This window comes from Heterocephalus glaber, unplaced genomic scaffold (genome assembly GCF_053883595.1).
Source record: "Heterocephalus glaber isolate CG9 unplaced genomic scaffold, H.glaber_assembly_v1.0 deba00001687, whole genome shotgun sequence".
NCBI classification, from domain to species: domain Eukaryota; kingdom Metazoa; phylum Chordata; class Mammalia; order Rodentia; family Bathyergidae; genus Heterocephalus; species Heterocephalus glaber.
In genome coordinates, this window is record NW_028258412.1 from 20,542,198 (window position 1) to 20,557,355 (window position 15,158).

Here is a 15,158-nt window from a genome sequence, read left to right on the forward strand (position 1 = left end):
GTTGCCCTCATCTCGGCCATCCCAGTCCAGAGCGCAGGCTGAGCCTCACTGCGACCCAAATGCACTGGCTGCACAGCCTTGGGTGCCAAGTTCAAGGCCACTGAGCCCTGCCACCCACAGGCACCACGGGGGCCTCGGGAGGGTCTGGGGCTGCAGGGAGGGGAAGGTGACAGTGCTCAGAGTCACCATCAGGGCCAGAAGCAGCCAGAAGGGAGGCTGCAGGCTACAGACAGGGCAGGGGGGACTTTAAGGGCAGTCATAACTGGTGGTGGAAGCTGCAGTGTCCTCTCCAGGACCTGAAAGGGTTTCGGGGTCATTAATCACCAGGATGGAAGGAATTATCTGAGAGCCCAGGCTTCTGAGTAACTTCCCTTCAGAAATCTGGGTTTTTTTTTTTCCTTTTGAGACAGGATCTCACCCAGGCTGGCCTCGAACTTTCAGTGATCCTCCTGCCTCAGCTTCCTGAGTGCTGGTGCCACCACGCCTGGCTTCTTCAGAAATCTGGACTCCAGTCCCCTCCAGACCCATGGCTGGGCTGGGGTTGGGCAAGGAGAGCTCTCAGCCATGGCTATATCTGGCTGTGTCGCTTCACTTCTGAGGCAGCAGGGGCCACTGGCATAGGCAGGAAGAGGGTGGGAAGTACTTGGCACTGCTCTTAGAAGCAGAAGCTCAGGGCAGGAATGGGGGTTTGCTTCTCTTGTCCCCAAGCCGGTCTCCATTCACTGTGAGGTGACATCCCATGAGTGGGGATGTGGGTCCTGGCTCCCCACTTTCCTTGGTTCTGATTCTCTGGACAGGCTCAACTCCACACAGCCCCTGGGGTGGATCCTTCTGCCCCTGCCCCAGTGACTGGTTCATAGATGGGCAGGTGACAGGTGACGGCACGAGACCAGTGAGACTGGATTCCAGCCGTGGGCAGGACAGCCCAGTAAGAGGCGATCTCCTTCCACTGGGCTTAGAGCTGGGACTGCATAAGCTGAGCTTCGGGAAACCCTCCGGTGCCTGACAATGAACCGGAGCAAAGAGAAGCCCAGAGGCCGAGAAACTGAGTCCGACACCAGTGTCTGTGGACTGGACTCAGCCACATGGGAAGGCGGATACTTGGACTCTCCAGCCAAAGGTCACCTGAAGGTCCCCTCTGGCCTCATATCTGTCACCAGATGAGGTTTGAATCTCTCGGGGCTGAAGACAACGGTGAATGCCACAGATAAAACAGGAGACAGGCCACAGGTAAGGAATCCCTAGGCAGGGAGTGACAAAGTAGGAGGGGCTCTGAAGCTCCCTGAATCCTTCCAACAACCCTTCCTGTCCCCATTTTCCGGATGAGGAAACTGAGGCACAGAAGTGAAGTGACTCTTCCAGGTTGTACAGCTGCCCAGATTTGGAGCTGGGATTTGAATCTCAGTCTGGCACCAAAACCTCTTCCCTCTTAATACTTTGTATTCCTGGAGAATAATACTGCTATGACCATGCACGTGACTGTTTTCTTAGCCTGTGTCCCTAGTGTCAGGACAAAGTAGTGCGCACTGATACTGATGGACCGAATGACTGATTGGGGAGACGAGTGGCGGACGGGTAGGGGTCCTGTCCTTACTGGAAGAGGCGATGGCCCAGTGAAGGGTTCATTGGTGAGGGTGATGCTGGGGAAGGGAGGGTGCAGGAAGAAATCATCCAAGAAGCTCACAGATGCACACAGGTCTGCAGCGCGGTGCATCCTGGGAATGGCAGGGGGACAGGTGGCCCACACTGAGTGGGCAGAGAAACTGGCATAGGGGAGGCTCCAGGGTGGCCAGACCCCAGGGCAAGCAGGGCCTTGGTGCTCAGGGCCAGAGCCTGGACTTGGAACAGGCAATGGGGAGGCACATCAAGGCTGAGCAGGAGTGTTCCCCTCGCTTGATGTCACAGATGTCCTGAGAGGATCCTTCAGGCTCCACAGAGAAGAGGTCTGGGGGCTGGGTGTCTGAGTGGCAGAAGGAACGGGAAAGAATGCTATTGCTACTGACCTAGCAGGAGATGACAGTGGCCTGGGGTGGGAAGCGCAGCAGAGGTGGAGAAGTGGCAGACTCCAGACACGGTTTGGACATAAAACCATCAGGAGTTGGTGACAGTGACCACAGCCCAGTTCCGGCTCCCAAGTTCCCTTTCTGTCCACTGAGTCACTATCCCCTTCCCCTCACCTCCGCATCCCCAGACACAAAGATGCCCAGTGAGGCACAGGAACCCAACGGTGGGGACACCCCAAGGTCCATGCACGCGTGGAGGGGCGGACAAACAGAATAGTCTGTCTGGACAATGGCCTGCTGCTCAGCCAGGAAGAGGACAGACGCCTGATACCGGTGACAGCATGGATGGGTCCTGGGGACACAGGGGAGTGGAAGAAGCCAGGCACATGGGACCGCATATCTGGTTCCGCTCACCAGAAATGTTCAGAAAGGGCAAATCCAGAGACAGAAAATAGCGTGGGGCGCCCCCCAAGGGGCTGGAGACAAGGGGGAACTGGAAGGGACTGCTCATGGCTACAGAGTCTCCTTTTGAGGTGATAAAAGTGTCTTGGAAATACTTGAAGCATGGTGGTGTGCGCCTGTCACCTGAGGATTGGGGAGGCTGAGGCAGGAGGATTGTTACAAGTTCCAGGCCAGCCTCAGCTACATAGTGAGTTCAGGGCCTGCCTGAACTACGTAGTGAGGCCCTGTCTCAACCCCCTCAACCATCACTCCCAAGTTTGGGACCTGGATAGAGGTGATATTTCTTTCTTTTCTCTCTCTCTCTCTCTCTCTTCTTTTTTGGTACCGGGGATCGAACTCGGGTCCTTGCGCTTTTGGAGCAGGCGGCAGAACCACTGAGCTAAATCCCTGGCCCCATCTTTCTTTATTTTTTATTGCAGTACTGGGCATTAAACCCAGGGCTCTCTACCACTGACCTACATGCCCAACCCTTTTTATTTTTACTTTTTTATTTTAAGACAGGGTCTTGTTATGGAGCTGAAGCTGGCCTCGAACTTGTGATCCTCCTGCTTCAGCCTCCTGAGCAGCCAGGATTATAGGAGCATGCCTGTGAGTTGGTAGTTGGTAACATTATGGATGTACTGAACGTCACCTAACCTGTTGGTTTTTGTTATGTGCATTTTCACATCCGTTTTTTGTTGTTGTTGTTGTTTTGGTACCGGGGATTGAACTCGGGTCCTTGCGCTTTCGAGGCAGGCGGCAGAACCACTGAGCTAAATCCCCGGCCCTTCACATCAGTTTTAATAAATGAGTAATAAGGACCCGACCCCTCCAAAAGTGCCACATTCGCGCTGATCTCTGCCTGGGCTCTCTGGCAGGGCAGCTCCGAGAACCTAGACTCACAGCCCTGGGGGTTCAACGCCACCTTGATTTCCAATCCAGGTAAGGGGGTGGCGGCAGGTACCTCGGGACCCAGCGGCTCTTTACCTTTCCTCGGGCAGGCTATGGCTCCGCCCCATACCGAGGCAGGGCAGTACCATTGGCTTGGCCAGGGTCACATGAACCAATCATCATGGCCAGGGGGCAGGGACCACTCTGAATGGTCTTGCTGTGGGTCTCGCAGATTCTTCCTGAGTAACTGTGAACCTCCAGGGGACACACCAAAAGGGCATGTGGCACACTCTGGGAGGCTGAGGCAGGAAGATCACAAGGTTGAACACAGAGATCCTGTCTCAAAATAAAAAAGGAGGAAAGAGCTGGGAATGTAGCTCAGTGCAAAAGCCCTGGGTTCAATTTCCCGTAAAACAACAACAAAACCAGACTGTCTGGTCTCCCAGAGCAGAGTGAACCCCAGGGCCGGAAGGGACTTCCCCAAGATTATACAGCCCAGAGTCCCTGGCTCCTTTCCCCCTGACTGAGGGTGAGAGGCTCCAGGCCCTGCTCTGGCACAGGGGAGGGCTTTCCTTGCTGCCGGCAGGGTGGAGGTGTGTAGGAGGCTTCAGGGTAGAGCAGAAGGTGTGGGAGTCTCAGTAGGGACCTCCCCTGCTAGGAAGTCCACACCCAAAGTCAGGAGGCTGAGGCAGGAGGATCACAAGTTCGAGCTCAACCTGGGCAATTCAGCAAGACTGTGTCCAAAAATAAATACATACATACATACAAACAATTTAAAAAATCAAACAACCCTGCCTGAAGCAATTTCTACTTACTGATAGGATCTGCTGACGTCCACTTTATATGCTGTGCTTGTCTCTGTTTCACAGGAAACAAAGGAAGCCTCAGAAGTGAAGCGACCTAAGGTGGGATTCAGTAAGCCTAGTGGATTCGAACTCTGCTCATTTCTAATCTCTCTCTTCTTAGGGATACAAGGTTGGACTACCAGGCATCATGTACATTTAGCGCGGTCTTGTACTTCTGCCCTATAGTCAGCTTTATTTCTACAAATCACACATTTCCAGGATCTAGGGTTATTTTTCAAACGGAGCCGGCCATTGTTAAATTGGCTAAATCTGGCAACCCCACAGAGGCAAGTTTGGACCCTAAACCTAGGACTTCAGCTTGCGGCCTCCCCTAGGGCCCCTGTGCTTTTCCCAGGTCAATCGGCAGCCTGGAGTTATCCTGCATTGAGTTATCCGGGTTCAAATCCTCATGCTTTCTGGAACAGGTCCGTGGGGATTCCTGAACCAGCCGCGGTCCCCTTAAGAGTGGTTTCAGGAGCGGGCTCACAGTGGGCGTGCCGGGTCGGAGCCGGCCAATCCGGGGGCGGGAGGCACGTGGGGGCGGGCCCTGCACGGGCGGTCGGGAGGGTTGAAGGGGCGCGCCCGCGGGTCGCTTACTGTCCGGCCGCCCCGCCTGCTTCAGTCCCAGGCGCGCTCTCCCGCGGCTGCGCCAGCGCGGCCGCCCCGGAGACAAAGCGCCGCCGCCACCGCTGCTACCGAGCGGGTCGTGGGCCATGGCCGGCTGGGGCCTCGGCCGCGCGCCTCCCGTTCCGACTCCACCGTAGGCCTGCCCGCGAGGTAAGGCCGGCCAGGCGGGGGACTGCAGGAGGACCTGCGAGGGGACGCGGGGAACGGGGACGCGGGCTGGGGTCGGGCCAGCGAGGGGCGCGGTGACCTCCGGTCGCCTGGAGGCCGCGCTGCTGGGAACCTTCATTCCCCAGCTGCCGGGCGACCCGGGCCAGTCACCCCCTCCCCCAGCGCTGTAAGGAACCCTCCGGACGGCCCTCTAGTTGGCGCCCCATTCTGCCTTGGTCTCCCCTTGGGCGCGCGGGGCGCTCCTCCAGGAACTCGAGAGGTTCCCACACGAGGCACAAAGGGACAGGGGGCAGCCCACACCGCATTACAGCTGCTGCCGAGGGACTGCCTTGAGCCCCAGAGGTCGGTCCCGGCGTCCTTGGGGGTCCCTGCTGGACGGCGGCTCTTGGCGTACCGGCACGTTTTCCTGTCTGTGCCCGCCCCGCCCTCTCCCATGCCCACTGCTCGGGGACACTCGGGCCAGCTACACTCATTCCCCAGGACTTGTGGTTTTGGCTTCCTTCCATGAAGTGAGTGGCAAAATGCTATGCCTCAGTTTCCCCTCGACCTGGGGCCAGCTGTGCCCCTGCAGCCCTGGGCTAAAGATTTGCCTTTCTGGCAGCTCTTTTCCTGGTTGGCTGCTACCCATCTGGCAGTTTGCAAAACGACTCTTTAGAATGAATTGAGTCAAGCTTCCCAAGGGGAATGGATGTCCACATTTCTCCCTGTGTAGATGCAGTTGTAAAAACCCCACCTCAGAGCAATTAATATTTTTCAGTGACTTTCCCCTACTTTACCCGTGGGATGTCCTTATTTCAGCTCGTTGAAAATCCTCTTCACAGCTCGTTTAACAGATGGGGAAACCGAGGCATGGGAAGGTGAAGTGACTTGTCCAGGGTCTTCCGGGCTAGACAACTGAGGCAGGAAGTTGGCTCCAGGTGTGAGGCTGGGGTGGGGGGGCAGCCCGGCTCTCTGCATGGTCACAGGCTGTTGGATCAGCAGCAGTGCCTGTGCCTGTGGCTGTGGCAGTGAGGACAGCAGCAGCAGCAGCAGTGGACTCTGAACTCTGGAAAGCAGCACCAGGAGATAAGGCAGGTAGGACCAAGCCCTCGATGCAGGCTGCTGGGGCCTGGGCTCTGGAACTCCCTGCCCTCCCCATTCTTGCCTGCCAGTAGGAGGTAGGGGCCATAGGGGAGCTGGGTCTGGCGCTGGCTGGGGACCTTGAACCATGTTGGCCCCATCTGGGCAGCAGGGGAAGGAGGGATGTTGGGCACCAGGGAACTTGCTCCTCCTTGGTCTTAATGGGGTGGGGAGACCCCAAGATCAGTCCCCTTGGGGCTGTTTACTCAGCCATACTCTTGGGTAATTACGTGGGTGCTGAGAGGTAACTCCTTGATTCCTCCTACAGGTATTTGTTTACCTACCACCTGCCAGTCACTGGGGTTCAGAGGGAAGGCCCGCCCTCCTGCAGCAGGTGGAAATGACACTGGTAATCTTGGGCTGGTGTACAGGAGGGTGGCAGGTGGCTCCTTGGTGCACAGTTGGGGGCTGCCTCTCTGGGGAATGGTGGTCGGACTGAGGCAAAGATGAAGACTTGGCCACACAGGGGCGTTATGGGGGGAGAAGGCCCTGAGGTGGGCATGGGGCCAGGCCATCTGAGGCATGGCAGAGGTGGAGGCCGGGGTGGCTGGAGCTGAGGCAGCAAGGGACACTGGAGTCACCTGGCCTTAGTGATGGGATATGGGGATAACAGGGACACCAAAGCCCATCTTCTGAGACAGGTTGCACTACAGGGAGCATTTGGGGAGTCCAGGAGGACGTCCACAGTTGCCACTGCAGGGGTCACGTGCCTTGACCAGGTGCTGTCATGATCCCATTCTACAGCTGTGCAATCAGAGGCCTGGAAAGGTCAGCTTGCCCAGGGCCACCCAGCCTGGAGACTGCAGAGCCACCCCTTGAACCAAGTACAACCAGAGCTGAGTAGAACCTGCAAGGTAGGAGGGAGACGGGCAGATGGCGCAGGAGGTTCCTGGGAGAAATGGGGTCAGGGTCCACGTGGGTGTCATTTGTGGCTCAGAGAGGGACAGCTTTCTTTTGAAGTCACACAGCTCAAGGAAGGAAGCACCTTGAGCCTTCAGGGTATCAGCCCTCAGCCCTGCTTCCAGGCTGGAACAGGCAGATCTCAGCCACAACTCATCGCCACTGCCAGGCTGCCTTCCTGGACTGCCCAGGTGGTGGCACAGAGTGGCAATTACCCCTCCACCCTGGGTCAGCTGGCCTGGCTGGGCCTCACTGTCTTTCTCCCAGGAGAGCTGCCACCCTGACCTCATTCCTCCAGGGCCAAGCAAGGCACCACCCAGCCAGGGGAGTAAACATGAATTGAGCACCTACTGCATCCCAGGGACTTTACCTCCTCAGCTCTGGGGAACTGTAGCTGCTGTCCTAAGCAGGGAATGTGACATGCAGGTCCTCTAAGTGGCCAGGGAACACCTGGGGACAGACCAGGAAGGTGGGTGACACCACTGTGGCCAAATGCATGGAGTCAGCCCTCTCTGTTGGACAGGGACATAGCGTTCCTTGCTGCTTTCTGCCTAGGAGGTGGGGCTGAGGCCTGGGCCTGCCTCTTCATCCAGATTATTTCCAAACAGTTGCTTCATGGCTGCTCTCATCTTCCTCCTGTCCCCATCTCCTGCACTCTGCTTTGACCCCACTGCCGCCCCCCCCCCCCCGCATACTTCCTGCTGCAGGGCCTTTGCACACACTGTTCCCTCATGCTGCTCCTCCACATGGCCCTTCAGAGTCTGTCCATTCTGTGCTCCTCCCAGCTGCACTAGTGCGTCAGCACCAGGAGGGTGGACCCCAGCCATCTGGCTTATCGCTGTGTCTGTGGTGTCTAGGACAGTGCTGGCACACAATAGGCGTGACATCTCTGATGCATGGAGGTAATTCCTGCAACTGTGGAGTAGATTCTTTTCATATCCCTGTTTTATGATAGAGAAACCAGGCCTGAGCCAAGAAACCAGAGCTTGTTCTGTGGCTCTTGTCCTAGGGATGGTAGGAATCACAGTGGCTATCATGAGGCTTGGGGTTGAATTTTACCTCTGCTCAGAGTGCTGTGACCCCAGGTGAATGATTAATGTGCCTGTTTCCCCATCTGCCCAATGGCAGTAAGTCTAGATCCTGCCCACTTCAGTTTGCATCTGAGGCTGTGTGTTCGTATATGTTAAGTATCTGGCCTGCAGCAGGAACTCTGCACGGTATTTGGGAGACTCAGACCAGCAGGGGGCCTGTAGAGTTACTCCTGGGCCAGGCAGAATCGAGATTGAGTACTTTTTTGTTTGTTTGTTTGTTTGATTTTTTGAGACAGGGTCTCACTATGTAGCTCAGGCCAGCCTGGACCTGTGTATCCCAGGCTGGCCTTGACCTCTTGGTGATCCTCCTGCCTCAGCCTCCCGAGTGCTGGGATTACAGGCATCCAACACCCTGCCCAGCACCTTTTCTTTTGGTACCGGGGATCGAACTCGGGTCCTTGCGCTTGTGCAGCAAGTGGCGAAACCAGAGCTAAATCCCCTGCCCAGCTCAGCACCTTTATTTGCTTCTTAGGAACTGTGTGAGCTCTGCAGGCTGCCTCCCCTCTTATCTGAGCCTCCGTCTCCCCCGACCCCCAAAGTCTGCTGTGAGCAGCTGGCGAGGTCTGGTGAATGACGCGCTGTTCCGGGGTGGGGACAGGCCCGGGCACCATGAAGCTGAACGAGCGCAGCCTGGCCTTCTACGCGACATGCGATGCGCCGGTGGACCACGCAGGCTTCCTGCACAAGAAGGGCGGGCGGCACACGGCCTCGCACCGCCGCTGGTTCGTGCTGCGCGGCAACATGCTCTTCTACTTCGAGGGCCCGGGCAGCCGCGAGCCGCTGGGTGTCATCGTGCTGGAGGGCTGCACCGTGGAGCTGGTGGAGGCGGCCGAGGAGTTCGCCTTCGCTGTGCGCTTCACAGGGGCGCATGCGCGCTGCTACGCGCTGGCGGCCGAGAGCCAGGCGGCACTGGAGGGCTGGGTGAAGGCGCTGTCCCGCGCCAGCTTCCACTACCTGCGCCTGGTGGTGCGAGAGCTGGAGCAGCAGCTGGCGGCCATGCGTGGCACGGGCGTCGATGGCGAGGTCACGGTCCCACCCCGGCGGCCCAAGGAGAATGGCTGCTGCTCTGCTGTGTGGAGCGCGGAGCCCCCTGCGGCCGGCCCCCGCTGTCCCCCGCTGCCACCCCGCCGACGCAGGGCCTCGACGCCCGACAGACCCCCGGACTCGGCACCCTTTGCACAGCTGCATGAGTGGTATGGGCAGGAGGTCCGCGCGCTCAGGGGTCAGTGGCTCGGGGGCCAGACCCAGCCCTGAAGTCACCACAGTCTTGTTCCCCGGGGGACTCAAGCCCCAGCCCCCCTTGCCTGGCCCCAAACCCCTAGTCTAGGGAATGGCGGTCAAGGCAGCCCCAAGGGCCCTGAGTGGCCTGGTTTCAGGGGATTCAAGCTCTGGGGAGATGCCAGTCCCCAAGGGGAACTTTAGGACCTTGTGACTCCAAAGACCCATCCATGAGGAGACCATTGTGTCTGACTCCACAGAGAATCCGGGCCTGGAGGCACCTAAGGATCCTGATGGGCCAAGCCCCAGGCCTGGGCTTGGTACCCTACAAGGCCTCCTGCTGGCCACAGGCCAGAACCAGCCTGACTGGAGCCTGTGGCTCAGGCCCAGCCACTCCTGCCAGGCCCTGGCTGTGGATGGGGATAGGGTGGGGCCAGGGACCTTACCAGGCCTGCCCTTTTGCTCCTGCACCTGCACCAGGCTGGCCCACCCACCTTCCACTTTTGGAAGGAGGTGGTTGGTGGGGACAGTAGCCCAGAGGCAGTGAGTGTGACCAGCTAGCTCCCTGGTGCCTGGGGTCCCTGGGCTGGAACAGCCAAGGAAGGACTTTGCCCAGGCTGGCGGCCCTCTGGGGCTCTCTGTCATCTGTCCTAGCCTGGGGCGGGGCTCCCAGGAGCTGCGTGGCCCAAGCTGACTTTGTACAGGTTCACCGCTCAGGAGGGGCCCAGGTGCTGCTCCAGGCACAAAGAGAAGGTGGCTGCAGAGCTGTGTTGGGCTCCGGAACCCCACTCCAGCTCCTGCCAGTCACCCTTGTCATGCCCCAGTTGTCTCTGGGGAGACTGGGCTCCCTGTCCAGCCTAGGTTATCCTCTCACTCACCACAGTGCCTGACAGCTCTTCAACCAGGAAGATTCCCAGGGTGGTGGGACACTCCAGCCTCCCCTGGGTCATGTTTACAGTTCTCAGTGCCCCAAATGGGGACCCCAGGGGACACCTCCACCCCCACCTTGACTTTGCCCATGGTGATAACACACTCAGCCCTGGCCCCTTCCTTCTGTTTTTGGAAGACCAGGGGTTTCTGTCTGCAGTCAAGGCCTCCCCAGCTCCCTGCTGGCTCAGTGGGCTGGAGCTTGGCTGAGAATTTTAGTTTTAAATATGTAGGGTGTTCTTCTTTCCCCTGGCAACAAAGCTGTGTGTTTTCACTGCTTTTGTTCCTGTCGTGTTCCAGTGGGACAGGACAGGACACAGCAGCCCTGCAGGGCCAGGCCCCCAGTTGGATCTTCTCCCCAGCAGGCCCTGCTTTCTCCCTGGCAGAGCTGCTGGGTCTGGTACGCTCCCCAGTCCCTCTCCTCCCGTGGTGTGGGTGTGCAGCTCTTGTCCAAGGGCTCTGGTGTGTGGGAGGGCCTGGGCAGGCCGAGCTCGGGAGTGGTTTGAAGTGACACGTTGAGCCCAGTCTGGTGCAGGTTTACAGATTAAAGGTACTGTGGCCTCATCTCCGGGGGTAGAGGCGGGAACGTTCCCTTCCTGACTCGAAGATGACAGGGTAGCCCTGCCTCTGCTGTTGGGTGTGGGAGAGATGGCAGCCAGGGAGGGGAATGCAAGGGCTAAAATAAACAAGTTTATCAAGCAATGGCTGATTGTCTCATGTCGGCCTCCATCAATATCCCTGCAAGCTGGGCATGGTGGCACATGCCTGTAATCCCAGCAGTCTGGGAGGCCCACTAATTTGGTGACAGCCTAGAGCAGACCCTCCAAGGGAAGTGACTGTGTGTGTGGTCCCTGGTGGCTGATCCCAGGCCAGACACGTTCTTATAACCTCAGGGCAGATACAGGCCCCATTTTCTAGATGAGGAAACTGAGGCTTAGAGAGATCATGCCATTTTCCCAGGCCACACAGCTAGAAAGTAGCAGAGTGGGAGTAAATTTCTGGAATCCTGTGGAGAGCAGTCTTCAGGAGCTGGGGGAGGATGGAGCGTGGAGAGAAGATTTGAAAGTCAACTGTGAGCCACACCTGTAATCCTGACACAGGAGGCTGAGGCAGGAAGATCGCAGCAAGTTTGAGGCCAGCCTGGGCTATACATCAAGAATGTCTCAAAAAAAAAAAAAAAGAAAGAAAGAAAGAAAAGAAAACTCAGCTGAGGGAATCGGGCCACTTACATGCTGAGTAATTCTTCCTGTTTCGTGGGACTGCAGCTGACCAGTGCTGGGGAAGTGGCTCCCTAAACAGGCTGAGTCGGTTCTGCCTGTGGTGTTGGTGACCACAGCAGCTGCAGGGCATGGGACACAGAGTGGGGAGACACTAGGAGAGAGGCAGCTCCGAGACAGAGGGTCACAGGAGTGCCCTCGCCTGCCAGTGTTTGCCCTGAGTCCACTAGTGCTGGACATCCACTGCCAACCTGTGCCCATTACCTCCTGGCCCAGGGCAGGGGTGTTCAGGGGACACTGTGTGGTCTGAGGAATATTCTGAGAAGCCACTTAGGCCAGGGGGTGAGACCCTCAGGTTAGAGGTTACGACTGCCTGCCAACATCCATCCACCCTAAATGATCAGTCCCGTTTGGTGATGTTGCTGATGTTTGACTTACAGGCACTGGCTAAACTTTAGCTGCCAAGGACTACTTTGTCGTATAAGATGTGAGTAGAAGGGTCTTCTTGCCTTTAAAAAGAGACTCAATAAAGAGCTCTTTGGGCCTGGGATTTAGCTAAGTGGTTCTGCCGCCTGCCTCGCAAGCGGAAGGACCCGAGTTCGATCCCTGGTACCAAAAAAAAAAAAAGTCACTCTATTACAAGAAAAAAGAGGGACTCTAATAAAGAGCTCTTTATTGTTCCCTGGCAGGAGGTTCTGCCCGTGATTCATGGCACTATGGCAGCCATCCTGGAGTTGTGGAGTAGGCCACCGCTAAAGACAGTGCCACACCTGAGCTTGGCACACACTTGAAAATGGCCTTGAACCGCTGCGGAGAGGATCTGGGAACCTATCCTACGTCCTGTTATTTGGTGTAATAAATGTCCCTGTTTGAAGCTGTGTGCAGGACATTTTCGTTACTAAGAGGCTTCCTCTTCTCCAGAGTGAACACCTACTGACCACACCACGTCGCTATGTGGCCCTGCAGCTTGTGCTCCTGTGTGGGGCTCTGCCCTGCTCTCCGGTGAGATCTGGTGCCAACTGCTCCCCCCCGCCACCCCTACACCTTACCTCCCCGACTGCACATTCTGTGGAGGTGTAAACCTTCTCCCACACTTTCTACACTCTCGGCGTCGAAGGGGGCGAAATCGACACAACTTTAAACTCAGCTGTAGATTTTTGCGTTTTTTGATGAAGGCTTTTAAGCTGGTGGGTGCTTGAGAAAATACCTGCAAATCACTGGCAATCATGTAAGGGACTGGAACGTAGAAAATCTAGGGAACTCTAAAAAACAACCACAAAGGAACCTGATTTTAAAATGGGCAAAGATAAATTCAGCTGGGCCGTGGACACCTAAGACCCCGGCACTCTGGAAGGCTGAGGCAGGAGGATTCCAAGTTTGAGGCCAGCCTGGGCAACTTAGCAACTTAGTGAGACCTTGTCTCAAAATAAAAAATAAAAAAAGGGCTGGGGGTTTAGCTGCCCTACTGGACAAACAGAAACAAGAAAAAACAGTCATCACCTCACAGCCCTTAGGGTGGCTGCTGTGGCAGCAGGAGAGTAAGTGGTGTTGGCAAAGATGTGGAGAGACACAGCGCAAAGGGGCAGCCACTGTGGAGACCGGGCTGTCGGTCTTCACACAGTTCAAACTAGAGCCAGACAATGCAGCCAGGTCCCAGGGTGACCCACACACTCATGTTCACAGCAGTGCTGTTCACGACAGCCACGAAGCAAAAGCAACGCAAGTGATCACTGGGCGGGAATGGGTACACACGGTGGGGTCCCTACACACAGGGGACACATGCAGCCTTAGAGGGGAAGGAAAGGCTGACGCAGGCCACACATGGGTGTGCTTCCGAACCAATCCTGTGTGGTTCTCCGCAGTGAGGTGCCCAACAGTCTGACATACACACACAGCAGGAGGGTGAGAAGCACACAGGGAGAAGGTCCTTCATGGGAATGGAGTTAGGGTTACAGGTGAGGAGCCATCTGGACATGGTGGTGGCAGTCTACATTCAGCACCACAGCACTGTTTGGAATGGTTAAGGGGGTTGGGCTGGGCATGGTGGTGCATACCAGTAGTCCCAGCACTCAGGAGGCTGAGGCAGGAGGATTGCCACAAGTTGGAGATCTGCTCGGGCTTCATAGTTCAAGACCAACCTAAACTAAATAGACTCTGTCTCCAAAAAAGCAAAAATAGGGCTGGGGATTTAGCTTAGTGGTTCCGTCACCTGCTTCGCAAGCGCAAGGTCCGGAGTTCGATCCTCAGTACCACAAACCCCCCCCCCCCAAACAAAAATAAATTTAAAAAAGATGGGGCCAGGGGAGTTGCTCAGTGCACTCAAGGTTGGCACCAACAGCCCTATGATCACCTCCTTTTCTCTTTTTTGAGACAGGGCCCCCCCTAAATTGCCTCAGCCTCTCATGTAGCTGGGATTACAGGTATGTGGCACTGTGCCTGGCTTCAGCCCTGCCCCTCCCTCAGCTCCCACAGCTCCTCCCTGACTGCAGCCATGTGAACAAGAGCTGGTTCCAAGACTTGAGCCGAGCCAATCAGGGTGCTAAGAGTTCTGAGCTAAGGCATCTGTGGGCACTGAACAGACGGCTTGGCCAGTGAGTAGCCGTAGCCTAACCCTAACCCTAACCCTAAAGGCCATGACACCAGGCGGGAGAAAGAACTGCATGGGTCCGAGGAGATGTCTGATCCTCCTCATAAGCCATGCACATCTATCACTTGGCTGTGATTTCTTTCAACCCAACAGTTCCTGGCTAAGAGGAGATACCCACTGTGTTTGTTCTGACCTCTATTCTCATTCTCCTGTTTTGCCAGGGCCTGAATCTGGTTTGCCTAGGGCATGGCAAATGCAGATTCCTGGCCCTGGCTCCAGGAATTCTGGGGCAGGGTCTGGGAAATATTTGGGGTGGGGGGAGTATTGGGGTTTGAACCCAGGCCCTTCATACTGAGCTATATCCCCAGCCCTTTCCTTTCCTTGGCATCATTTGTTATGCAGTAATAAGACAACCTATGCCAACAGGTTACACTCAGGGCCATTTTACAGGTAAGGAAATGGTGTCATTCAAAGCCCTAGAATTCCCTGGTGGCTGAGTTCAAATCAGTGTCAGGATGTGGACAGGGACAGGTCACAGGCCATGAAGGGGAAACTGTTACCTGGTGTACAGAGCACCTGGTCCAAGGTAACTCAGTTGCTGTCTTGTGCAGTTCCCTGCCTAGGGGTGGCTTCAGCGTCAGAGTACTGGTGAGAGCAGCCCAGTTTCCACAGCAGCGGAAACTCGGTGTCTTGGCCATGGGGGCTAGACCTTTAGAATAGTTTTGCTCCAGTGGTCTTAGACACCCAAGTAAGGTTTGGTTTTGTTCATTCACCAGGGATGAGAGGCTGAACAGGAGGAGCCAAACTAGGAGACAAGGTTCGCACCTGTAATCCCAGCTCTTGGGAGGCTAAGGCAGGACAACTGAAGTTCAAGTCCTGCCTGGGCAACTTAGTGAGAACTTGTCTCAAAAAAACAACAACAAAACCCAACACAAAGCAACCCCCCAAAACAACAACAACAACAAAAAACAAAACCACGTAGCTCAGTGGTACAGCGCTCTGGGTTCAATCCCCCAGGACCACAAACAACAACCAAACAAACCAGGACACAAGAGGGGCATTGTAGGAAGCTTGGGCACGGAGGCCTATGGGGCAGCCAAACCACTGTCTTCCAGCCTGCCGCC

The 15,158-nt window shown here is 56.4% G+C and overlaps 1 protein-coding gene and 1 pseudogene across 13 annotated transcripts; one reads left to right on the forward strand and one right to left on the reverse strand.

Moving 5' to 3' along the window:
• Positions 1–3,863: 3,863 nt before the first annotated feature.
• Positions 3,864–5,410, reverse strand: LOC147822026 (uncharacterized; annotated as a pseudogene).
• Pheta1 (PH domain containing endocytic trafficking adaptor 1) lies at positions 5,024–12,321 on the forward strand. Of its 13 annotated transcripts, none has more exons than XM_004843796.4 (6): positions 5,024–6,049; positions 6,363–6,443; positions 6,839–6,948; positions 8,558–9,278; positions 11,888–11,934; positions 12,137–12,321. In XM_004843796.4, coding segments are annotated over exons 4-6 (672 nt in total). In that variant the 5' UTR covers positions 5,024–6,049; positions 6,363–6,443; positions 6,839–6,948; positions 8,558–8,655; the 3' UTR covers positions 12,139–12,321. The 13 variants fall into 13 exon arrangements, 12 of the variants coding, with proteins under 12 accessions (XP_004843853.2, XP_087054319.1, XP_021113131.2 ...); XR_001183365.3 differs by having other exon boundaries at positions 5,029–6,049; positions 8,558–10,630; XM_021257472.2 differs by lacking the exons at positions 11,888–11,934; positions 12,137–12,321 and adding exons at positions 7,293–7,463; positions 7,780–7,896 and having other exon boundaries at positions 5,029–6,049; positions 8,684–11,451.
• Positions 12,322–15,158: the final 2,837 nt, after the last annotated feature.